The sequence below is a fragment of the Cyprinus carpio genome, chromosome A20 (assembly GCF_018340385.1).
Source record: "Cyprinus carpio isolate SPL01 chromosome A20, ASM1834038v1, whole genome shotgun sequence".
NCBI classification, from domain to species: Eukaryota; Metazoa; Chordata; class Actinopteri; order Cypriniformes; family Cyprinidae; genus Cyprinus; species Cyprinus carpio.
In genome coordinates, this window is record NC_056591.1 from 15,095,326 (window position 1) to 15,122,127 (window position 26,802).

The 26,802-nt window shown below is 37.1% G+C and overlaps 3 protein-coding genes across 3 annotated transcripts; 2 read left to right on the forward strand and 1 right to left on the reverse strand.

Moving 5' to 3' along the window:
• Window positions 1–1,535: 1,535 nt before the first annotated feature.
• LOC109113469 lies at window positions 1,536–3,125 on the reverse strand. Its single transcript, XM_019126267.2, has one exon. The coding sequence runs from the start codon at window positions 2,686–2,688 to the stop codon at window positions 1,897–1,899; it is 792 nt and encodes a 263-aa protein (XP_018981812.1). The 5' UTR covers window positions 2,689–3,125; the 3' UTR covers window positions 1,536–1,896.
• Window positions 3,126–4,767: 1,642 nt separating this feature from the next.
• Window positions 4,768–6,975, forward strand: LOC109045084. The gene is made up of 5 exons (XM_019062952.2): window positions 4,768–5,083; window positions 5,513–5,557; window positions 5,929–6,024; window positions 6,141–6,211; window positions 6,314–6,975. Exons 1-5 carry the CDS (start codon window positions 4,768–4,770, stop codon window positions 6,431–6,433), a joined length of 648 nt encoding a protein of 215 aa, XP_018918497.2. The 3' UTR covers window positions 6,434–6,975.
• Window positions 6,976–11,426: 4,451 nt separating this feature from the next.
• LOC109113143 (vertnin) lies at window positions 11,427–16,125 on the forward strand. The gene is made up of 2 exons (XM_042777778.1): window positions 11,427–11,668; window positions 12,730–16,125. The coding sequence occupies exon 2, from the start codon at window positions 12,732–12,734 to the stop codon at window positions 14,775–14,777; it is 2,046 nt and encodes a 681-aa protein (XP_042633712.1). The 5' UTR covers window positions 11,427–11,668; window positions 12,730–12,731; the 3' UTR covers window positions 14,778–16,125.
• Window positions 16,126–26,802: the final 10,677 nt, after the last annotated feature.

The window sequence follows — 26,802 nt, forward strand, 5'->3', positions numbered from 1 at the left end:
GAACCATAATCCCATCACTTAACCACAGTCCTTATCAATCTATTTTTATTTACAATCGATTATAAAACAGTTAGTCCTTGATTTGATTTGCCACGTGTTCCAGGACATCATATTTAGTGTAACAGCACTGTGATGTTTAACTTTTTGTATCACCCTGCTTGTCTATGTTTGGAAAAAGTGGAGTGAATGAGTAGTCTCTGTCCTGTTTGATTAAAAATGCAAAGCTTTAATACTTTGACTTCTTTTGGAACTACTTTATTCGGAAAGATATATACAGACTAACTATCCAATTTTTGTCTAAAATGTGAAAGATATTAATTGCATGTTTATAGAACTGTTGTATAAAAGCTGTCACATTTATGTAATCACATAATTGTTTTGTTATTCTGAATATGAGCATGACTGTGATTATCTGCAACTGAATTATAGATTGTCACAGAGCCTACCCATTTTTCTGCCACCTTGGTTCTGGAAGTATTTTTCCCATTCATTCATCATTCATTTTAAGCCATGAACTAAACCAACCAGCTACTAAGTGAATTACACTTGATTTGAAGCAACAAAAAAAAAGAAAGAAAATCTGTCTAAAAGGTACAAGACTGTGTACTTAAAACGGCTTTAAATGTGGGAAAGTAGCACTGCAAATGGCATCAATTTGTGCTTCATAGGAGTGAGTGAATGCTAAATTTGCTTTGCGATTGTCCGATTGGTGATTTCTCTTCAGAATCATGGGTTATGTAGTTTTACACCAGGAATTCCACAGATAAACACAATTATTGAAAATGTGAATTAAAAGGTTTACTCCACCCCAAAATTAATATTTTGTCATTAATCACTTACCCCCATGTCGTTCCAAACCCGTAAAAACTTTGTTCGTCTTCAGGACACAATTTAAGATATTTTGGATGAAAACCGGGATGCTTGTGACTGTCCCATAGACTGCCAAGTAAATTACACTGTCAATGTCCAGAAAAGTATGAAAGACATCTTCAGAATAGTCCACCTGCCATCAGTGGTTCAACCGTAACATTATGAAGCAATGAGAATACTTTTTGTACGTGAAGAAAACAAAAATAAAGACTTTTTTCAACAATTCATCTCCTCTGTATCTCTCTGCATCACCGTAGCGCCATTTTGGAGAATATGAGCTGGACGCAGGCAGCGTATGCTCTTCTGTGTCAGCCGCGCCACAAAAAAAGTTGTTATTTTTATAAATACTTTATAAATCATTGGACAACTATGCACAAATAGATAGACGTTTTGACAAATGTTGGTCTAAATTTGGCTCAATTTGCTTAATAGTTTTCTCTGTGTTGCAGTTAATTTTTATAAACAGTTGTTTTCATGTAGGCTATATTGTAATTGCTTTTTTTTTCATAATTTAAACGTGACCTGTCCAAATCTCTGAAACAAGTTTCCATCTCTATTAAATAGATATAAACATTGTCAGATAGCCTATAATAACAAAATGTTATATGCCTATTGGTAGCGTCATCATTATTTTTGTTTTGTTACGGGTTTGAAACGACATGGGGGTAATTATATATTATATTTATATATTAATATATTTTGATTAATGACAAAATTTCCATTTTGGGGAGGAGTATCCCTTTAACAACCTTGTAGCTCACAGTAGGTTTGTCTTTAAATGTTTTTGTTATCGTTGAAATGAATTCCCCAATGTAGAAAACTTATGGGATTTTTACTTTCAGAACCCAACTATTGCACTCTTTAATGTAACAACAACCTTTAAATGAGCTTTTCAAAGCAGGTAGGTCAACACAGTTTCTGTCCTTGAAATAGCAACAAAATTTATATAAACTGTTTGATGACTTCTCACTGCACAGTCAACACAGTTAATATTATATAATTACGTGCCACATAAATAATATGGTATCACACTCCACTTGCTGCATTCTCGGTGTCCTTGGTAACCAACTCTTCTTGCGATGGAGACGAGCCCTCTATTAATTCCAGACCATGTTCCGTCAAAGAGGAGACATCAGATCTTGCACTGTAGCTTGTCCAAGAGGCTGAATCCCACATGTCTGGCCGATCCTCAGTGGCACCGACCCCAGAACTGCCATAGACATTTTGTTTATTAGAAGATTTGGCTCCATGAGCCAAAGAAGGTTCACTTGATGCACCTGCTACAAGAATACTAGTTACTGACACATGGCTAACTTCTGCTGTACTGAAACGTCCTAGTTTGTCGTGAATGTGCGCAGAGTCAATTGTTCCTGTTTGGTCAGTATTCTTTGTTTTTGTTGTGGGGATATTGAGAAGGCCTTCATGACCATTGTTATCACCCCAGTGTCTCTGTGAAGAAGTGGAGTGGGCATAAGTGGGGGTCTGTGTCGATCTCAGGCTGACCGGTGGTGTACTATTCATATTGTTTGTGGTTGGTACGTCATTTGTTGTGATGTTATTTGTGTTTATGGGTATAACTGCAGCCGTCACCAATACATCTGACCGTCCAGACACAGATGTAGACGTCGGTTTCCATAACATACTGTAATAAATTGCCAGTATAATAGCAGCCAAAGACACAGACAAGACATATGCGAATACAGTAGCCAGTCTCACCCACTTTTTATTGGTTTTAGCAGCCATTTTAGCTTTTTTGTCTCCCGTGTATGTGGCCGGTTTGCCCCGTTCCATGTTTGGCATAAAGTCCCGTTCCCTCATGTTTGCGCGGGTTCTCCCTCCGTGCTCCTGTGCGCCGTCCGTCTTGAACGCTTGATATTGACAGATTATTCAACAGAACTGCTGACGGTTTAATACTCAGCTTTTGTCGATTATCCACGCCGGCGTTTTTATTTATTTTTTTTACTCATTCATCATTCCTCCGATCTTGCAAGTCCACAAGAGCGATCTGTTTCCAGCATGACAGTAGCGTGTGGACGTTATCCCGTGCAGAGACGCTTCCAGCGCGCTAGATGACCGCTATATTGAGCGATCTCACCCCGTCTAAAGCAAAACCAGTGCTGAGACGTGATTCATCTGCTGAATGACATGAGAGCAGACATACAGACAGCCTCAGTGTTATACAGTGAGGGGACCGTGTGCTATAGAGCGAAAACGAAGGGAGGCGGGTCTCAGTGTAGTGCGCACTAACAAGTCGCTGTCCATAGATAAACGTCATCCAGTCAGAATCCCCCTGACTGTGTTTGGGTAGTTGACAAATAACATTGACATGAACATGCTTATATTTAAAGGGAAAATGTATCACATTTGGTCACAAAAGCTCATGTATAATTATATAATAAGTGGGGAAAATCTGTTTTAATGTTTTCAATGCACTGCATGATACTACTGTCAACCACCCATTTCTTATTATTTCAGTAACTTTATAAATTATTTGACAACTATGCACAAATAGACAGACATTTTGACAAATTTTGGTCCTTTGACCCGGGTCTCAATTTTGCCTGTTTTATAAATAATGCTTTTGTACCTTTGTGCCTTTGTGTTGACATATTAGTCACCAAGTGCATGGATGCCACCAGGTGGACAAACAGCTACAGTGCACTATGACTGAAATAATGGCCAATCTTATAATTACTAATTTAATATAATTACTAATTTAACTAATTTAATACCATACTATTTTACACCTGTAACAATTTGTCATATTAAAATGCACACTATTGTCATTAGTTATTGTGATAAAAACTTGAAAATAAATACATTTCAAGATGTTTGGGGATGAGGAAGTGATGTGTCTAATTTTGTGTACTTCTCATTTTTACTCGCTGTCTGTTTAACACGTCTCAATATGTTTTTCACACAGACAAACGCTGAGATGACCTGACAATTGGCAATGCAGGACAGGAACAGACTATTTTTGTTGGTTAGTGATCTAAGTATTCAGGACTTAAGCTTCTGAAATGTGGACTTGGCTGTGGGTGCTGAACACGCAACCTCGTGGGGTATAAAACCTAATGGGGTATTAATGTAAACAAATGGCACTCACGATCAATGATCAAATAAAAGCTTCTTGCTTAGTCTTGAGTTGGCATGTGAGTGGGGTTCTCTATTCATTTATGTTTTATACACCAGTTAGTTGTACCAAAATAAAAATGCCAGAAGTATTCAATTTATACAAACATTGCTTTGTGTATATGGCAACTAAACAGAAACTGAATCTCAATAAATATAAAAACTAATAAAATAATAGACTTAAAGAAAACACAGAATCTCATATATAAAGAAATCCATTATGATTAGGTTAATCATTATTTTAAACAATATATATATTTTTTTTTTCTTTTCTTTTCTTTTGGCAATCAAAACAATTTATAATTTAAATACATTTGCCATTGAACATCACTGTCCAAAATAAATTAATCTGAAGTAAGGGTTCAGTCTTATCTTTGGAAAAAAAAAAAAAAAAAACATCATGGGTTTACTATTGTGGCAAACAGATTGCACAGTCTGAGGAAGTGATGTCAAAAGACAGTGTGTATATATAAGTATGAGAACTGAGAGCGAAACCTGTTACTAAAAGATAAAAAAATGAATTTACTCTTGGGCACATGTCTTGGATTGTTGTTCAACTTTGTTGATTTTAATACAGGTAATACAGAAAAATGCCAGTCAGACTGGATATTTTTCATAATTAATATAATATTTTTCATAATCAATATAATTTTTTTTTTTTTTATTAAGTTAGTAAGTTTTATGCTTGGTAGGCCTTTTTTCATCAACTGAATAATACTTATTTTAATGTAAAGGTTATGTTTGTGTTTACGTTAAGGTGCTGATATGATTGTAGAAAAAAAGAAAATCTTCCTTGGAGGGCACGTGAGTTTGATGTGTCTAAATCTGTTGACACAGACAGACTGCAGTAAAGTTACATGGCTGTCTAATGATGACCCTACCATTGAGTTGGTCACCCTTGGTAAACTCAATCCGGACAGGTCACAGAGAGAAGGCAGAGTGCGTCTGATGTCTGACTGTTCTCTACACATCAGTGAACTCAAAGCTGGAGATAATGGATGCTACACTTGCCGTCAGTATTCAGGTGTGCAAGGAAGCAAAATTGGAGAGGATGCCAGAATTTGCCTGATTATTAATAAAAGTAAGCTAATGCTCAAATTCATCCAACTTTATGGCATGATTTGTCAGTTTGTCTTCCTTTGTGTCCTTCACTTTTAGAAAAAAAATGGTAATTAGTAAAGTTTTAATTTAATTTAAATCTCGATTTTACTGTGCAGTATACAGTATTTACATGTTTATTTTCAATTTATATTAATATAATTTAACATTAATAATAGATTTCTTTATTTTTCTAATAGATTTCTTTTAAAACAGTTTAATTGTTTTTCTTGTAAATGTCTTTGCCTGCTCTGTATTGCTGTTGCAGTTTAGTCAGGTCAGTAGTTAAATGTTAGTGGCTTAAGTTTTTGCTATGGAAAAATGATCATAATGCCAGCAATATCCTAACCAACAGTTTTATCTTACATCTAAAATTGGCAAACATCTACAATGGCTTTTTCCTTTTTTTCAGCTGCTACTTCCATGAACAATAAAGACAGCACTGATGACAGAGAAGGTGATATATCGTCCTCCAATTATTTCCATAAAACTTATTTTCATCATTGAGAATTGTATATACACTACAGTGTTCAACAGCAGTCTTATATTTATATCTCTTGTTGGCAGTTGTTCTGTGTAAATTAGTATTTCAACATGAGTAGAAAGGGCTAAAATAGATGGATTAAACATATTTAGATAAATGCAGTATGGTGTGTTGGTAGAAAAACCTAAAAACATATAAATAAGCTTTTGAATTCTAATTACATTATCTGCTTTCTTGGTTTCATGTCGAACAGCATATTGTACATAACTTCATAATAAAACCTAATACATTAACTCTGCATAATTCTATAATGCTGTTGTTTTCTTCTTCTTCTTCTTTTAAAGACCTGTTAATGATAATAATCCCATCAGTGCTCATTGTCGGTGCTTTGTCATTGACTGCACTCATCATTTGGCTCAGATATCACAGGAGTACACAAAGTGAGTCACGGTTACCTTACGGTCTCATTCTTTACAACTGTGCTGTTTCTTACCAAAATCAAAAAACTTACCAAATCTTCAACCCTGAAAATGTGCACTTTCTTGTTTTCTTTTAGTGAGAACATCATTTGAAAATCAAAATGTATTGGAATTGGAAACCAAAATAACTGAACGTGAACACAAGAATGTGGGTAAAATGTCAATTGGATATACAGTAGCATGTACATATTGATTTACTGGTGCGTTGCTTTACTCAGCTTACAGAATTCTGTTCTTATTACTTGAACAGGGTGAAGATGTGAACTACATTGAGTTAAACTACAATGTAATGAAACCAAGGAAAGTGGACATAGACAAAGTAGTGGACACTGACCAAAAAACTGAATATGCTGTTGTAAAATTTTGCTAATCGCTGTAAACATGTTACGCTAAATAATTCCTCAGTTGTACAGCATAAAATAAGTTGATTTCATCGACTGCATGAGTTATGTGTGTAAGCACTTCATCACAGGTTATGATTCCCATTAGGTCATTGTCTGTATTTAGTCACTGGATACTCACAAGTCACAAGTTTATTGAACTTCTCTCTCTGTCTCTCTCTCTTGTGTATCTTTTGTCACAACCATTTTTCCATTTGTTTGTTTCTCATTTGTTTACATTATGTGCTTTATTAAATTAAGATAAACTATTTTCTGCCACATTCTTAACTTCTGTAAAAGAACGTTACAATTGCACAAATCAACAGTCAAATTAATTCAAACAGTTTTCTTTTTTCATCTTGACTGGCACAAACTTGACAAGAAACAGAGGACCAAAAACCTGTAAAAGACGGATTTGTAAAATATATGGAACAGGAGAAAGAAACACAACACATTAATGAGTGTTAAATGTAGTATGTAAGGGTTATTGATGAGGGGACAATTAAATGCTAATAAAGTTGCAAACCACCATGAGGGGTGTCAAATCTGAAGACAAATATGTAACTATGGCTCATCACACACGTGTGTGTGTGTGTGTGTGTGTGTGTGTGTATGTGTGTGTGTGTGTGTGTGTGTGTGTGTGTGTGTGTGTGTGTGTGTGTGTGTGTGTGTGTGTGTGTGTGTGTGTGTGTGTGTGTGTGTGTGTGTGTATGTGTCTAAAATTAGGTCTGTGGTTCAAAGGATCTTTGTTCTTGCTTTAAATGTGAATTTTGACATTTTTCATGCAAGTTGCTATATAAGGACTACTGCGGTTACCCTATTCCTCGAGCACATAAATTCCCATCATTGTTTAGTAAGTGTGCTTTTTCTGTCATATTTAGTGTGAAGTTGAAGTTGAACACCAATTCTTTGAAATCGTAAGAAATGAAACCTTACACGCACACACACAAAACTTTCATAAAATGTTAACTTTTTAATTATAAAGGTGTACTTCAGTTTCATGGCTTAAAACCATTTTCATTTTATTTGTAATTTATATGTGATAACAAACCCCCATTACAGGAAATAATGATCTCAATGAAGACATTATGCGTGCGTGTTAAAGACACTAGAACAACATACAGTGGTGTGAAAAAGTGTTGGCCCCCTTCCTGAGTTCTTATTTTTTTTGCATGTTTGTCACACTTTCATGTTTCAGATCATCAAACAAATTTAAATATTAGTCAAAGATAACACAAGTAAACACAACATAAAGTTTTTAAATGAAGGCTTTCATTATTAAGGGAACACAAAATCCAAAACTACATGGCCCTGTGTGAAGAAGTGTTTGCCCTCGGTTAAAACTGTGGTTTATCATACCTGAGGTCGCGATCAAGAAATCTCTTAAATAGGACCTGTCTGACAAAGTGAAGTAGACCAAAAGATCCTCAAGAGCTAGACATCACGCCAAAGAAATTCAGAAACAAATGAGAAAGATAGAAAGTAATTGAGATCTATCAGTCTGGAAAACATAAAGCCATTACTAAAGCTTTGGGACTCCAGCAAACCACAGTGAGAGCCATTATTCACAAATGGCAAAAACATGGAACAGTGGAGAACCTTCCCAGGAGTGGCTGGCCAAACAAAATTACCCCAAGAGCACAGCGACAACTCATCCAAGAGGTCACAAAACAACATCCAAAGAACTGCAGGCCTCACTTGCCTCAGTTAAGGTCAGTGTTCATGACTCCACCATAAGAAAGAGACGGGGCAAAAATGGTCTGCATGGCTGCTGAGCAAAAAGAACATAAAGGCTTGTCTCAGTTTTGTCAGAAAACATCTTGATGATCCCCAAGACTTTTGGGAAAATTCTCTGTGGACTGACGAGACAAAAGTTGAACATTTTGGAAGGTGTGTGTCCCATTACTTCTGGCTTAAAAGTATCACCGGGTTTCAGAAAAAGAACATTATACCAACAATAAAATATGATGGTGGTAGTGTGATGGTCTGGGGCTGTTTTGATGCTTCAGGACCTGAAAGACTTGCTGTGATAAATGGAACCATGAATACTACTGTTTACCAAAAAATCCTGAAGGAGAATGTCCGGCAATCTGTTCGTGACCTCAAGCTGAAGCGAACTTGGGTTCTGCAGCAGGACAATGATCCAAAACACACCAGCAAGTCCACCTCTGAATGGCTGAAGAAAAACAAAATGAAGACCTGACCTGAATCCTATTGAGACGCTGTGGCATGACCTTAAAAAGGTGGTTCATGCTCGAAAACCCTCCAATGTGGCTGAATTACAACAATTCTGCATGGATGAGTGGACCAAAATTCCTCCACAGCGCTGTAACAGACTCATTGCAAGTTATCGCAAATGCTTGATTGCAGTTGTTGCTGCTAAGGGTGGTCCAAACAGTTATTAGGTTTAGGGGGCAAACACTTTTTCACACAGAGCCATGTAGTTTTGGATTTTGTTTTCCCTTAATAATAAAAAAAAACCTTCATTTAAAAACTGTGTGTTGTTCACTTGTGTTATCTTTTAATAATATTTAAATTTGTTTGACAATCTGAAACATTAAAGCGACATAAAAAAAAAAAAAAAAAAAAAAGAAATGAGGAAGGGGGCCAACAATTTTCACACCACTGTATATAAACATCCATGTAGAACTGATGTGATGACAATAATTAAAAAAAAAAATAATTTTGAATCAATGGACATTTTTATTTACCTGTTTTTCCTAGCTTGCAATATACCAAATAGCTAATTTAAACAAATATTATTGTAAAAAAAAAAAATCTTAGCCTATTGTTCTCCTTAAAAAATCATTGACCCAAGGAAATTTGTCACGATCTTGGAAATAAAATTAAATGAAATGAATAAATAAATAAAATTTTCATTAACCAAAGCGGAGATTGTTAGATAGAAAATAAGCAAAAGATGCATCTGAAATGTGTTTCTTTATCTCTGTGCACCTTTAGTTTGTATTTGGTGGTTAATGAGGTGAAGTGCTGTTTAAAAGCAAACTCTGGCTAGCAGAACCCATGTTGAGATTGTCCAATAGGTGTCAAGTGCCTGCTCTTGACTGTCCCTGAGTCCACACTGTCAAGCTCAAGAACAAAAGGTTGCAAGACTCTCCTCGTCTGTGTCCCACAGATCTTTGACGACCCCCCTCAAACCTCCAACATACACAAGCACGGCCCATACCCCAGCACATACATACAATCTCAGCATGTGGCAGACTACCGGAGTCGACACAATGTTGCCCCATTTGCATTTTAAGCACAGGATGGAAAGAGAACACTTGAGGTGTTTAGCCCACAACAGCTCATCAACATTTCAGCTCCACATTTAACACACTTATTTAATGCATATTTTACTTTACACTCCAGAAATAAGGTTCTTTTTATTGGCATTGATGGTTCCACAAAATTTTTTTAACATACATGGAACCTTTTCACTGCACAACAGGTTATTTTTAATGAAAGAACTAAGAAAGAAGAAGAAAACAAAACAACTTTTGAAACCAGATTATTTACATGTTGGTTGACTTTTAGAGTACAAGTTTGTTTGAGTTGCAACCTTTGGACTGGTCATTTAAGACAGTTAATAATAATGTATTTTTTGGACATAAGCATTACTAAAAACAAGCTATAGGAACACTTCAGCATTGTTTTAAGCCTGGCACCAGGTTGTCTCCATTCAAAAAAACTGGGCTGGAGAGGGTAAATTCAGAATGAGAGATGTAGGTCAGGCCGGTGAGGGGTTGGGTGGAGGGTGTGTGTGGCTGAAGCAGTAGAAACAAAAGGTTATGTGAAAAGCCTGCAAAAGGAGGACAGGCAGAGGTGTTAAAAGTGATACCCTGAAGAAACAAGAGGCAAATAAGCACCTTCCCAGATCTGTGGCTCTCTCTGCCATTTGCACACACTGTCTGCTCTAGCACAACTCCAATAAACAAAAGAGTGAGCTTGACCTTGTGTGGCCTGCTGGTCTGACTTGGTTTTTAGTGAGATGAACACACATACAGCACTATGAATAAATAGGTAAAGGTTTAAGTAAATACCATACCTGCTGAATTCACTGAACCTTGAGAAGTTGTGCTCAAGGGGGTTATAATGGAAAACAAGGCCTTGCTAATCCAATAAAAGAGAACACTACTCTAAACATCCCCAGGTATGCAGAAAAAAATACATCTACATCTGATTGAAACTGGACCCCATGCTTTGGTGTGGAAAGAAAACACTTCAAAGCCATTGTCCGAGGGAGTTCACTTTGAGCTATGGAAATGTAAATTTCCAGCATTCCTCAATGATAATTGGCAAAATCCAAAAGTGCAGTGAAGCTTAACTTTAATTACCAAGGAAGCTATAGACCCTATTTAAACTTTATTGTCTATTAAAATATTTTCCTTTTAAAAAAAAAAATATTATTGCAAACATTTAAGGCCAAACTACAAACTTACTATTCAAACTTCTAACCAGAGAGACTGTTCATTTCCAGTATATAGGCCCATTCCAATAGTACACAGATTAAATTAATACATTTAAAATATTTAACACTATACATACATACATTTTTTTAATTGCCTCAGTATATGAATTTATATAAAATTCTTGCACATGGTTATCTGTCTTCTGTGATAATGATAAATATAAAAATGTGTTTACACTTCACATTGAAAATGACATGAGGCCTCTGTGCTGGTTTCTTCATACCAGCGATGGACAAATTATTTGGAAAATACCTTAACAGTTACCATTAAATATCATGGTGCACTGTGTTTTGTGGGGACATTTTAGGTGGTCCTCACTATTTAAAAGGCTCAGATTGTCAAATATGTTGTTGTTGTTCTTTAGTACTATTAACTGATTTTTGGGATGCTTATGTAAGGGTAGGGTATAGTAAACATTATTATGTTAAAACCCATTGTATCTATAAGAAGACCTCACTAAAACAGTTTCCACTGATAGCCTATAGGTGTGTGTTTGTGTGTGTGTGTGTGTGCGTGCGTGTAGGGGTTCAACACAACTCAGTGATTGACAATTTCCTGGAGGGAGGTCCCTTCCTTATGTGAAATTTCCACTGCTTGGGTTTAGATTGCGCTGGTTGTCTCACCTATGATGAGCACGTTGTCCACCTCACACAATGGATTAAACTTGGAGTTGTGAGAGGGTCTAAGTTTGCCATAGCTGACTACTTTACAAAGCTGATTTAAGTCTCAAGGGAGGGAAACGCGAAAAACAAGGTGAGGTATTTGTGCTTTAATTTTATTCGTTTGAATATAGTGCACTCTGCACGGTACTGTTTGTATTTATTCTAAACATGAGGACAGTTTTGTGTTCTTAAGCGTATTTTCTTAGGTGTATTTTCTCTTATTTTATTAAATAACTTAATTGGTTTGTTAAGTCCACTTAATTTGCGGTTTCAAAGAAAAAATAAAGTTTAACCGCACACGAAAGTGCTGATAAGTGTATGATGAATTGTTTTTCGCGTGTGTAACGGAGACGCTGGTGCGTTTGGACTTCACTATCAGCCTCATTTGAGAAAAGTATTTGTAACTGATCTCTCTGTGTGATGCTGTGCGGTTTATTTGTTTCTGTTTAATACATGTGTTATCTAAAGAGATAAGTTAATAGCTGCCCAATAAAACAAGTCGCATGTCCATTTCTCAAAAGGATTCATAAAAGTCAGTGGAAGTATGTGTGCGAATCTATATAAAAAAATAAAAAATAAATAAATTAAAAAAACATCAGCAAAATGTGGTTAGACCTAATGCATGGCTGCAAATAGTAACAATTTATTGTATTTTATAACAATGTATATTTCTTTACCAGACAGATGTGGGAAAGTGAACTGATAAACCAATAATAATACTTATTTTCATTTTTATTTGAAATGTTATTATGATATCAAGACAGTCTTACCTTTTTTCTATAGTTGTCAACTCTGTAAAATACACACGTAAATCTTTTGGACTCTCTGTGTCTGTTTTTTTTTTTTTTTTTTTTTTTTACAAAAAGGGGTTAATGGTTAAATAGTTGTATGGTTATGCCAACCACATCCATCTCTTTACAAAAGGGCATTGCTATTTTACATTAATCAGCATTATTACTATTAGCACTTTTTGTATTATACAAAAATCTTTGCATTTAATTCATTTCATACAAAAGTTTTTTTTTTTTCATCACTTCTGCTTAAGTAGCAATATCTTGTATCTGTCAATAAAACAAAATGTATGCATTTTGGCAACCGCTGTAAATATCGATCTACTAATGCTAATCCTCTTGTTTCTTCATTCTTGTGAAGGCATGATTCAGAGGACAGAGCTGGTGCTCTCGGTCTTGGGGGAGCTGCAGGAGGCCACAGAGTGCATAGGTCTTGATGCCCTCACTAAAGTTGCTGTGGAGGTGGAGCAGATCCTGGCCCCTTTCCATCTTCCTACACCACTCTGCTCTGAGATCTCTTCATGGCTGGGCATTGACGCAGTGGCTCACAGACTGTACCCAGCAGACGCACCGACGGGATTGCTTCCTCTGGTCTGCAAAGGAGAAGGAAACCTGCTGTTTGATGCAGCTAGCATGCTTTTGGTGGGCTCTACGAGCCTGAGTCTGGAGCTGCAGGTCAGAACTGTGGTGGAGATGCTGCTTTGGAAGCGATACTACCTGTGTGGTATGATTGACTCAAAGGTCATGCTGCAAGCAGTTAGGTTTTCCCTCTGCACCGAGGAGTCTCAGGACATGCTCAATCTGCCGATTCAAGTGCTGGAAGCCATCTTTGATGCCGATGTCAAGGCCTCATGTTTCCCCGGCTCATTTGCGAACATGTGGCATGTGTATGCTCTGGCGTCTGTCCTGCAGTGCAACATTTATTCGGTTTATCCCATGTACAATTTAAAAATTCGGCCCTATTTCAATCGAGTCATTCGCCCGAGGACGTGGTCAAAAGACGTTGAGTCCTTGACCCTTCACGTCATGTGGTCGGGTGACTTGGAGGCAGGCTCTGTTTTCAAACCCCACAACTTTGTGGCCTTGATTCATGCGAGCGACCTCAAAATCGGGAGTCCCAACAGCGAGCAGCGAATGCCCTCTGTGAAGTCCCTGGATCTTCTGAATCAGGACTCCCAGCTGTCTTACTCCAACCTCAAAGACAAGTTCAACATCACCAAAAGTACCTTTTACCGCTGGAAGAGGCAAAGCATCGAGTATCACAAGAAATCGGTGGCCAGGTATGAAGCCAAACACTTTTTCCTGACATCCTACAAGCAAGGGAAGCTTATTCCCCTCAGCCAGTTCAAACAGCTTTTCCCGGAAATTCCAAGATCCACTTATTATGCGTGGAAGCAAGAGCTTGTGTCCACTTGCAGTGTCTCGGGCGGCTCCATGGGGGAGCTGAGTCCTGCAGACAGCACTGAACAGGACTACTGGTCCTCACCAGAAGTCAAGAAGAAACCCAGCCAAGGGAGCTTTGCTAGCATGTTGGCCTTCAAATGTGAGAAGCTGGAAGGAGAACGTGCTCAAAATGTTGCTTTGATGCAGGAGGCGAAAAAGAGCTTGCAGAACTGCATCGTTGCTAACATGGCGTTCCCCTACAGAATTTTCAAAAGAAGGTTTCCAGGCATCTCCAGATCCACATACTACAACTGGAGGAGGGAAGCCATGCTGTTTACGCCTTTCAAAGAGCTCTCAGGTAGCAGCGAGGAAAGCTCAGATGCTGATAAAACCCAGAGTCCCAGAGGTCAAGTGTCTCCTGCTAATTTTGACAGACAAAAACTGTCACCAAGAGTGAAGATCTCCAGACACAAGCAAAGAAGCCTGAGGCTGGCGTACCGCCAGAGGAAAACATTAAGAGAAGAAGCCAAAATGCACGTCCAGAGGTCAAAGATGTCCTTCATCAAATTCAAGCTCAAATTCCCTTCGGTTTCCTCCTCTTTCTACTGGCTCTGGAGAGATTCTTTGAACAGGAAAACCAAGAAGCCGGTCATGAGGTCTGCGATCGAGAAATCCCAGAGCTTGGCTGTCTCACCAGACGTCTTTGAAAATATAAAATCTCAAAAAATGTTTTCTTTTGATGGGAACATCGATTGCCTGAAAGGACAGAAAGTTAGTCCCTCTGAATTCACACTGCCTGAATACTCTCTGCCTGACCAGTCCAGTAATGAACAGATGTTTGTGATGGATGTCGTGGCACTGGCCAATTTCAAAGCCAAAGCAAAGCTGTTCTTGCAACAACGCTTTGAAGAGAAGTCCTTTCCCACATTCAAAGAATTCCGGTCTTACTTTCCTCTTACTCCTCGTTCCACCTACTACATGTGGAAAAGGGCTCTGCATCATGGGGTGCCATTAATTCATGGCTGAATGTTGTGTTATATCTCTCACCACTGTAAAGTCCTGTAATTAAGTCCAAATGTGACACTACTAATTTTTATAGTTCACAATGCATTGTTCTTTTTAGTTTGTCTGTTTGTTTTTTGAGTCACCCACATAATTGCAGTTCATGCATCTTAATTATTTGTCCCATTCCTTTACTTGACCACTTGGTTCTAGCTCAAGGACATTTGCGTGTGTGTGAAATCAGACAGTCTTTGTGTCCACCTACAGTAAGTGCTGATGGCCCCTAGGCAAAAGGCAGTTCAAAGACATTTTCAGGTTCTCAAATGCCTCTTTTTTTGACCCCCAACCCCAAAATATTTACAATTTAAATGAGTTCAAAGTTCTGATTAGGTTAATTTTATTTCTTGTTCATTTCCTTTTAATTGTTTTTGAGACTTATCTTTTATTTGTATTACTTAGTTTTTATTCAGTTTAAACTGTGAAATTACAGCTGGGGATTTTTCTTGAACAAAAAAAAAAAATGTATAGTATTTTAATTCGTACCCTGGAGTGTTCTTTCTTTTTCTTTCTTTTTTTTGTTTTTGTTTTATACATATATATTTGAGCGCAGTCTCATGAAAATGCGTATAAATAGTACGCCAAATAAAAACGAAAACTCATGGTATTGATATGCAAAAATGGACTTTGGTGTGCACATGATAAGCATGTTTGGCGTGCATATAATATGCAGTTTTTGTGTGCATATGATACGAAATTTGTTGGCGTGCATATGATATGCAGGTTTCACATTCATATGATACGCATCTACCCCACAACCCTAAACCTACCCATCGCGTAGCGTATACATGCCAAAGTACATTTTTGCGTATCAATACCACAAGTTTTCATTTTTATTTGGCCTACTATTTATACGCATTTTCATGAGATAGGGTTATATATTTTTATACTGACAATTGAATGTTATCTCTGCTTGGGAAATCTTTATGTGGCCGATTTAAAATGGATTCCTCACACTTGAATGTTACAGAATTGTTGCTGTTTTGCACATTGTTTTTGACCATGTTTCAGTTCACTGCTGTACCTTTTTTTTTTTTTTTTTTTTTTTTTTTTTTTTCTGCTGAAGATGTAAATATGTTAATCTCACTTGATTCTGTTTAAGTGTTTTCTAAAGTTGTGTTTGACTACCTGACAGACTTTTTCAGCTTCACCATTATAATGTTCTGTAACTCTCGGTTAAACATGAGTTCACAGTGTGCTCCTTGGATCATTTTGATGAATTTAAGCACAAAACTAATTTTGTTAATTTTATTATGTTGAGCATCTCATGTATGAGACCAGTTGCTATGTGCAATAAAACCTGTTCACTCTTATATACCCTTTTTTCACTCGTTCGAGTGTTTATGCAATATATGGAACTTTAACTAACCAGTCTTAAGTTAATTTGTTGAAGTGCTGTGTTCGTTGAACTCTTGTTTGAGAACAAAGATGCTCTGGGGTTAATACTGAGAATAAATATGTTAAATTTCAGTTCAGGCAGATCATTTAGTCCAGTAGCATTTGGGAAGAAACTGTTATTGTGTAAGTTAGCCCAATATTGGCCTAACGGTTATATTTTTTTTTTCTCAAGGTGTAATTGGTTCTAAAAGTGGCAAATAAGGTATTCTGAGAGCTTGCTGCTATACTTAATCAACACTGTGATGTCTGTCTTATATTTTTGGAGCACTTCTCAGACACAGATTTCACCACAGCTTCAATAAGTGTTTACCTCACAAAAGCATGAAAATAATTGACAGGAGGGATGAGCAACATGATAAAGGAGTTTTTTTTTTATGGATGCCAGAAAGCTACAGAAATATGTTGGTTTTTAATTTGCACCTTTTTCGTGGACGGATTAAAGGTACAATAGATATTTATGAGAATCCCAAATGAGGACACAATCTAGAAAATCCATAAGAGAGAGCAAAACCTTTTTTGCACGTCATGAAAAAGTATTTAGATATAAATGCACTAGATGGCAGTGGCGGGCTTTCTTTAGGAGCATCGTTTAGTTTGTTTTTAGGGCTGCTGGGCTCTCCTTTCTGCAATGGCTTACTTCCCCATATAGTTTTTTTTTTCTTTTTCTTTTTTTTTAACAAATTAATGTTAATAATATAATGTCATATATAGTTTTTAGGAAATCTAAAAGCGCAATGAAAAGAGGTTAGGCAGTTCATAAACTGAATTCAAACTTAAACCATTAAATTGTTAAATATAGTCATTAATTATGACATTGACTAGTTGCTATTTTATCTTTGTTGAATTTAGAAAAGGTGAACTACGGCTCATAAAATCATTTGCTTCAACTTGGCTTAAGCCTTTTATATCTAGAGAGAAATAATAATTTAACAGTATGATTATTTTGCTTGCATTTTCTGTTTTAGAGATATTAGTGGGACCTTTACTTTGACATCACCTGTGCCGTTACCTGGTTACGTCAGTGCGTCGAGTACTGAGTGAAGAAATGAGCGCGAATCGGAAGATGCTGCTGAAGATTAGAGGGAGACGCTTTCCTCAAGAAGTGAGTAAGGTTATTATTTTCTTTTGATTTCTGGGGAAATTGTTTGCAATGTATGATGCTTAAATAGGCCAAAATGCTAATACGTAAATTAACTTTTTCCCCATTTGTTTTGTTCATGTGGTACAAGTTTGCCTACCTTTCAATGTTTAACTGATTTTTTTTTTTTTTTTTTTTTTTTTTTTTTTGATTGTCTGCGACCTCAACATATTCAAATAACAATGTGTTTATTAGCGTGTGTTGTAAAACTAAACACTTGCCGTTCATTGTAAGTATTGTCTATTGTTTGTGTTTTGTGTACAGTGCTATTTGAAGTTTTATTGACGTTCCCTGTTGATGTCATGGCGTTATAGTAATATACCGAAAACTGAAATCCGAAAACTGAAAAATGCTGTCTTTAGAGGACGCATTCCAAGGTAGAAAGGCATCAAGACACGTCCGAATTCACTGTTAGCTTCACTTCCTGTCTCCTGAGATGCCTTCATCTGGCCGATTTTTGAAGGCAGCATAGATGTACCATTTTGGAGATCTCCGGCCTGCAGTTATATCTACTTGGATTTTGGGACGTTAAGCTAAAATATAAAGATGGCGTCTGAAAGTTGCGTTTGGTGGTCAGTTTGTGTGTAAATGTTTATTTCTGACTAACTTTTTACACTTTTGATGTTATTTCTAATGAGAAATCAGTATTATAGTAATTAAATATTTGTTTAGTTATCACCAAACTCGTTCTATGTTGTCCGAAATCATTTTCATGAGGTGCCTACGTGCAAAAACGCTGCCTGCAAAGTCATTGCCTGATACAGCAGCAAGTCAGCTGCCTAAAAGTTTTCGGATGCAGCACAAATACCTGCACCTGCAGTCTTTGCACTTGACCACTTGACTATTTATATGACGTATTTCCTGAACTTTTCAATACCTGATGGCACACACTTGTAGTGTTGTAAAAATGCATGTGTTTACAGAGCTTGTTTTTATTTTCAATACTTTGCACTTTAAAATCAACTTCTAAATGTCTGTTCAGTAGTCCTTATAACAGATTACAATTTAATTTTGTGGTGCTTCTAATTAAGTGATAAAAAGCAGTTGCAAATGTACAAAATAATTATCACAACATTTGCACCAAAAAAACTGTACTACCAAATTATTTGTAATATTTAACTATTATTAATATTTAATACATGCTGGAAAGGTTTCCGCAGCCCAAACTCACTGCAATTCGTACATATTTTACGAGGTGGCTAATTTGTACAAATTTGTACGACCTGACACGTATGAATTCATACGATTCGTGAAAATTTTTACATATTTTACGAGTTGGCAAATTCGTACAAAGGAGCACACCTAACCCCGCCCCTAAACTTATCTGTCACAGAAATCATACACAATCATAGGAGTGAGGTCGTACAAATTTGTAAGAATTAGCCACCACATAAAATACATACGAATTGGCCATAAGATAGCGTTGGTTTACATGACCTCTACAAAGCATAAACATTAATGTACAAAAATAGTCCACAACCACTGGCACCACTGAGATCATTAAGGACCAATTAACTAATCATAAACCAATTAAACATACTGAATGCACCTTTAAAAAAATTGTAGTTAGTTAAATGCAGAGTCAAAATAGGAATTGGGAGGTAAAAACTGAGTCCATATAATCTTTTTTCAGATGAATGGTATCACTACATCCCGACATGTTCATAGGGTCATTTATCAAGACTTATGATCAGTTGGACTCATATTTTGTCACTGCATTCAAACAGAAGGATTGGAGATTGTGTTAACTGTGTGTTATACAATTGTTTCATTTGTCTTGGGTGATCAGTAAGCTCTGACTAATTCTTTTGCTAGATTAGACATGGCGCTTTGCTCCTGTGCATTTTGAGTAATTTGTTGTACTGTTGTACTGTTCACAATGCGTGACGTGCATATATGTGAGAAAACCCCGACAGATGCCCTGAAAGAAGCATTGACAAACATTTTGCACAAATTTGTCTACTAATTTCTGCACTTGTTATTTTTCATCACTAAGGTGTCTAATTAACTAATTTGATAGTCAATTTGCGCTCAGATTTCATTCATGCTATTCAGAGGCACTTATGGTGAAATAATCTACACAGCACTGCAGCTGAATTTACCATTCATTTACCATTGCAATAATTGTTTGCCTTCTGTGCAGAGTTGTAAATATCACAAATATGTTTTATGGCATTAAAAGGATGTTTCCATCAGAGAACTATGATGGCACCCCTCTGAGATTGCTTTGGGGCTACATTAATGGTCTTGGCAGGATAAACCTGAGATGGAAAGAAAGAAAGATACATCAGTACCATCCATCGCATGCTAATGCCTCGTGTCCCTTCTGTAATAACACCACCTCATTAGTAATCCCAACTCTCTCATTTAACCTCATCCCTGATAATGACCAAATGACTTCCATTGTGGAATCCTGCTCACCGCTGCACCTCCCTAATTAGGAAGCAAACAGCCTCAGACACAAGCCATGTCGACTTTTGTCTGCTGTAGAGGAGGTGAAAGCGAGGGACAAAGGATAATTGTGATTTTGTTTAAGCAATAGCAAGAGAACCTTTGTCAGGGCATAAAAAAAACTTGCAATGCAAATGCATAGTTATTATAAATACATTCCAGGGCTCAAGAATAAGCATAGCCTGGAAACCATTAGTGAGAGAGTTTTGGGCCAGTTGATGGAGCTGTCATTTGCTGTATTGGGCCAGTACTATGTCTTATGTCTTAGAAACTGAAACTATTTGTTTTTTTGTTTTTGTGATATTTGGTTGTGAATTCTGCTAGTAGCCCTAAATGTTTTAAACTTTGCAGCTCTGTAACATTATATAACTGGCTGATGTGAAGTTTTTGCTTTGGTAAGTTTTTTTTTTTTTTTTTTTTGGTTGTCTCAGAGTTTTCTGTAGCCTATAATTATAACTGTGCTGCTTTTCTTTCATTATTGGTATTATACTGCAATTTATAGTCTCAACAAGAGAGGCTTGTGAAAGTCGCCTTCTCTGTCATGGTGATGTGAGTTTTGAGTCATCTTTCTGCTTTTTAATGTGACATTGTTGTCTACCTAAGGTAGTTTTTAGCCCTTTAATTCAGCTTTGAATGGTTAATATTGTTTTTTATTTATTTTAAAGGTATGTGAGATCCATTTTTAACCAACCACTTAATTTGGGATCTTTGATTTTTAAAGGGGTCATATGACGTTGTTAAAAAAGAACATTATTTTGTGTATTTGGTGTAATGAAATGTGTTTATGTGGTTTAAAGTTCAAAAAACACATTATTTTCCACATACTGTACATTATTGTTTCTCCTTTATGCCCCGCCTTTCTGGGGTGCGTAGATTTTTAAAAAACTCATCGTTCTGAAAAGCGAGGTGTGCTCTGATTGGCCAGCTATCCAGTGCATTGTGATTGGCCGAATGCCTCAAGCGTTTGACAGAAATGTTACGCCGCTTACTATATCGTGATGCTGTGTCCCGGCGCGACGAGACAAAAACAATAAAACCAATTATAAATTAAAGCTGCAAGCAGCGATGAAAGGGCCCTCGCACCCAGGCTCACCACCATTCGGTGGCCATAGGAGAACAGCGAACGTTGGGCCATATGCTTGGCGGTATGATTATAACTGAAATATTGGCCTTAAAATCTCATGAGACTAGGAATCTTATCAAACATGTGAAGTTTAGGGCAGATCAGATCAGACATTTCATGTTTAAGTTAGTTTAAAATAAGTAAATTTCCTGTTGCCAGCAGGTGGCGCTATAATAATAATTGAATATTGGCCTTTAGATGTGTTCAGGCCAGGACTCTTATAAAACATGTGAAATTTGGGGAAGATTGGGCATTGTATGCAAGAGTTACAACAACTTCCTGTTTCATAGTATTAATAGGATCCTTTAGCACATAGTAAGTGTTGCTAGCATGTTTGAGAATATTTCTAGCATGATTAGCACACAATGGCATATTTTACGGTGTTGCTAATAGTGCATAAAAGTATTAAAACATGTCACTTCCTGTTCTCAGTAGGTGGCACTATAACTATAACCAAATATGAGCATGTAGATATCTTCAGGCCAGGACTCTAATCAAACTTGTGAAGCTTGAGGCAGATTGGACATAGTATGCACGAGTTACAGTAATGTTCCACTTCACTGCATTAATAGCATGCCTTAACACTGAGCTAAGTTCTGCTAGCATGTTTAAGCATGCTTCTAGAATTTTGCCAGCCTATTTAACACATGTTGATGCTTTTTATTATTTTGCAAGGAATCCATAACAGTGTTAAATATGCCACTTCCTGTTGCCATCAGGTGGCGCTATGACTATAATCAAATACAGGCATGTTGATGTGTTCAGGACAGGACTCTTGTGAAACGTGTGAAGTTTGGGGCAGATCGGATATTGCTAGCGTGAGTTACAGCAACTTCCTTTTTCACTGCATTAGTAGTATGCTTTAGCACTTAGCTACGTGCTACTAGCATGTTTTAGTATGTTTTTAACATGTTGCCAGTGTATTTAGCACTTCCTGACACTTTTTAATATGTTGCCAGGAGTCCATAACAGTGTTAAACATGACACTTCCTTTTGTAAGTAGGTGGCGCTATGACTATAACCCGAATAAGGGCATGTTGATGTGTTCCGGACAGGACTCTTGTCAAATGTTTGAAGTTTTGGGGCAGATTGATCATTGCTTGCCTGAGTTACAGCAATTTCCTTTTTTTATGGCATTAGTACCATGCTTTAGCACTTAGCTAAGTGCTACTAGCATGTATAAGTATGTTTCTAGCATGTTGCCAGCCTATTTAACACTTTTTGACACTTTTTAATATGTTCTTAGGAGTCCATAACAGTTTTAACCATGTCACTTCCTGTTGCCAGCAGGTGGCGCTATGTCTATAACTGAATTTGGGAATGGGTGTTTGTTTAGGGCATAACACCTATCAAACTTGTGAAGTTTGGGGCAGATCGGACATTGCTGGCCTGAGTTACAGCAACTTCCTTTTTCACTGCATTAGTAGCATGCTTTAGCACTTAGCTAAGTGTTGCTAGCATGTTTTAGTATGTTTCTAGCATGTTTACAGCCTATTTAACACTTGTTGACACTTTTTAATATGTTCCTAGGAGTCCATAACAGTTTTAACCATGTCACTTCCTGTTGCCAGCAGGTGGCGGAAATTCAAAATAACTTACTTCCTGTTGGGTTTTGGATTTTGTTCTGGAACAGTGTTGTAAATACAACTAAACCACTGATTTCTAGTTGTGTCCTCTTTTGGAAGGCCAAAAATATTTTCGCTTTTGCAACGAAACACACAGCGTCTCCACGACATTGTGGCGGCAGCAACAATACTACAGCGAGAATAAAAGTTACGCCTTCTTTCTTTGTGTGAACATTTAGGCAGTGTTATGCAAATCTTCCCACACAGTGACGTAGACGTGGGGGCGTGTTTAAACGAGGTGTTTTAGGAGGAGGTGGACGAGTCTTTACTTTTATAAAGAATATCTCTTTGGGTTTGAGACTTTAGTCTTTGCAACTTTAGGGATCTTATCTATTCATTAACAGCTTGTAGTAACACTCCAAAGAGAAAAGAAAATGTTAAATCGCATCGTTTGACCCCTTTAAGTGTTTCCTTTCTGCTCATTTTCTTGGGTCTGAGTTTTATGTTTTGCGCAACATTTCTGACTGAATTGTCTGAGGCAGACATGCGCTCTACAGTGGGAGCTTTTCTTCAGTATCCCTGTCAGTGTCTGCTGGTTTTGATTTATAATTAACTCTGACTGTTTTCGGATCGATTCATTCCTCCAAGGAGAGCAAACCTGGTAAGCACTCACTAAGAAAAGGGTCAGTGTATCGCCGGCAGGTATTTCACACAACGATGGAATTTATGAGCAATTTATGGAGCAGAAATTCATTAAATTGGATAAATTCTCAATGTTGGCACATCTTCAATGGCCTGAGAGTCAAAAGTTACGCAAACAGAGACAATCCCAGTTTAAATAATGTATTAGCATCATTTTTGGCCACTGAAACAGATGGATAGCCTGTTCTTCGATGGTGAATGCCTATATTTCATATGCTCCCATCTAAAGAGTTCAATGTTCAAATGCCATACTCCCTTAAAGGGTTACTCCATCCCAAAATGAAAATTTTGTCATTAATCACTTACCCCCGTGTCATTCTAAACCTGTAAAAGCTTTGTTCGTCTTTGGAACACAGACAAACGAAGCTTTTACAGGTTTGGAACAACATGGGGGTAAGTGAATAATGACAAAAATTTCATTTTGGGATGGAGTATCCCTTTAAGAACACCTTACAGTGATATGCTCAAGATAGCACATCCTCCTATATAATGTCCATTTTTAAATTATTGGTCTGTAACACTATGCTGAATACTAAATTTCTGCTCTACACATGACTGGGAATCACCAGTGGTGATTTGAAATGACTATTAAATTAGTTTTTTTTTAGCTAGTAGCTATGGTAATGATTAAGGCCACAGTCAGTAAATTAGCCATGACTGAAGTCCATTATTCAACTTCCACCTCTATTATTCACTCACATCAGTTGACTTATTTCTCGAGCCTTTCAAACGTTCAAAGTAACTTTAGTGACATTGTGACCCAGCAAACGTGAAACTCTTTTATAAATGCATCCGTTATAGAAGGAGTAAATTAAGTCTCAGTTGTTCATTAGCCTCACATTATGCATTTGACACTCTCCTATTGTGCCTTTAGCATGCGTGTAATATGCAGTGTGGTGAATCAGATTTGATTTTTGCATTGAGCATAAGGTAAATACAGGATTGCCCCATGTCCTAGGTGAATTATTACCTTGTCACTTCCCTTTCCACCTGTCATATTTCATAGTGTACAGCTGCATGTTAAATCAGTTTGTTGCTAGACTAGTTGGCACTCCGTGTGCTTGTACTTTCTGTCAAGGGAATAACACAGCCTTCTTAAAGTCTTGTAACTTTTGATTTGAACTTTCACTTTGTTTTTCAGTTGAAGGGTACCTAAATTTGGAGACCAAAGTGATGCCATGTAATGTTAGAAAGAAAGTGAACGAAAGTGAACTGACGTGTGGCCAAGTATGGTGGCCCATACTAGGAATTTGTGCTCTGCATTTAACCCATCCAAGTGCACACACACAGTAGTGAACATGCACACACACACACACACACCGTGAACACACACCTGGAGCAGTGGGCAGCCATGTGCTGCGGCGTCCAGGGAGAAGTTGGGGGGTGCAGTGCCTTGTTTAAGGGTCTCACCTCATTCATGGTATTGAGGGTGGAAGAGAGCGCTGGTCATTCATTCCCCCCACCTATGTTCTCAAGTTACCGTCATAGGTTCTCTGCTGAATTCAATTCCGGGGCTTTATATATTTATACCCATCATTTTTGTACTGACTGATTCCACTGAGGCTATTTAATTTGAATTGAAATGAATTATCACCCAATATTTCAGCAAGTAATTTCAGGAAATAGTATTTTAAAATTTCTTATTTCAGTTCTCATTCCGTTGATTGTAAAACTAACAATCAATGGGCCACTGGGATCTGGGTCTAACAGAATCCATTGTCAGTGGCAGAAGTAAGGTGAACTGTTGTATCTCATGCGTATGCCTCTATAAATACCCACCCAGACTTTGAGTTAATTCCTTTTCAGGCACCATCATAACTGCTGACCCTTTTTTTTCGATTGCTGGTTATTGTGGAGGGGCTCTGCTGAAGTTTAGCAGCTTTCAATTTGCCATGTTTGAGCTCTAGGGGTCAAAGTGCAGTCACACTACTCTCCCTGGGTTTGCGGCTTTTTAATCAACTTCTACAACCTTTCCTATCTATGTGCTGCTAGCCTGATGGAGCAGGGGATGTGGGAGGATATAGAACTGTATCTTAAAAAATACTGAGTGCAGCAAAGGCTCACGGTGATATCTAAATGAGCCTTTAATGCTGCTTTCCTTTTTGAAATTTTTCAAATTTATATTACTATACTATATTTCTCTGATTAAGATGATTATGCTTAGTTTATGACATCAATCAGATATATACAAAATGTATTATTACAACATTTACATAGAATAATAATGTACATCATTTCAGTCCATGTTGTGCATTCCTGTTTTTTTTGCATCGGATAATTATGTCATTTTGGTTTTAATTAAATTACATTTTTCATAATGATTCACGTTGTTACTCCTCTGTTATCATTGCCGAACGTTTTCTTTTCCATCAGTTGTAACGGAGATGCATTCCTTAAGCTCTAACAATGAGGTGGTTACACTTTGAGAAAAGTCAAGTTTAAATATCGACAAGCACTATACAGGTGTATTTGTTAGCACTGAACATCTTAACTTAAAAGTGCAGGTTTGGTGGCAATAGCCTCATCTGCAGCGTGCTGACATAAAGTGATGTTGCACTTTGGGCGTCCCGAGTTCAAGTCCTCTCAGAACAATATGAGCTGTTACAATTTCACAGTTGGTCATGCTTCACTGTTTGACACTTGCTCCTTTAGCGCAGGTTGGGAGAGTTTCTGAATGTGTGAGGCACGACAGAGAGAAAGGAGTAGAGAGAGGCCTGTCACCATATGGGAGCTCACATTGACACCTCCAATGCACAGCTCCACTTGGCATGCAGTCGACAGTGGTCACTGAAGTGTAGCTGCAAATGAGTCCAGTCTATCTTGCTGTTCCCCAGGTGGCAAAACAACCTCTTTCCTCACCTCCATTAGCGAATTCGACCCTCAGGTGGTGATATACAAATCTTAACTTTGCCTGGCTCAATGGAGGGCATCATGTATAATTTAATGGATCATGTATACTTCTCTTTAACACACTTTTATTCTAATAGAGGGTGAGAGGGATGGCAGAGTACTACAGTGTCTGTCAAATATCTGTGTACTCTAATACAGTACTTGATTGAAGCTGTTTGCTTGTGCAGTAAGAATAAGTCCTCCTGTTATTCCATGCAAAAAAAAAAGATAAAATAAAAAATACGTATGCTCAATATCAGTACCATATTACAGTGGTTCTCAATCAGGGCCTAAGCTCACTTGGGGCCTCAGCAAATGTCCAATGATGACAATAACAAAACAAGCTTTAAAATAAGCCTGAACAACTAACAATCAGAATGGTTTTTATTTTAAATTAACTCATCCAGTAACTATTTTTCTTTAAAGAATCAGGGTTCCAACTCTCTAGAAAAACTGAATAGATGATGTGATAATGATTTTGTGATGAGTCTAAAAGTGTGAATTTTTTTTTTTTTTTTTTTTTTTTTTTTTTTTTTTTTAGACCTAAATTAAATAATGTAAATAAATATAAATGTACAATACCAAGCTCTAAAATAATTTAACATTTTATTTTGTCAGGTAGAAATTGTGAGAAAAAATATTTTAAAATTCTTATCTAGAATTGTTATCTAGAAAATCACAAAAAACCTCATGGGGCCTTCGAATAATGTTGTGGACAATAGAGAG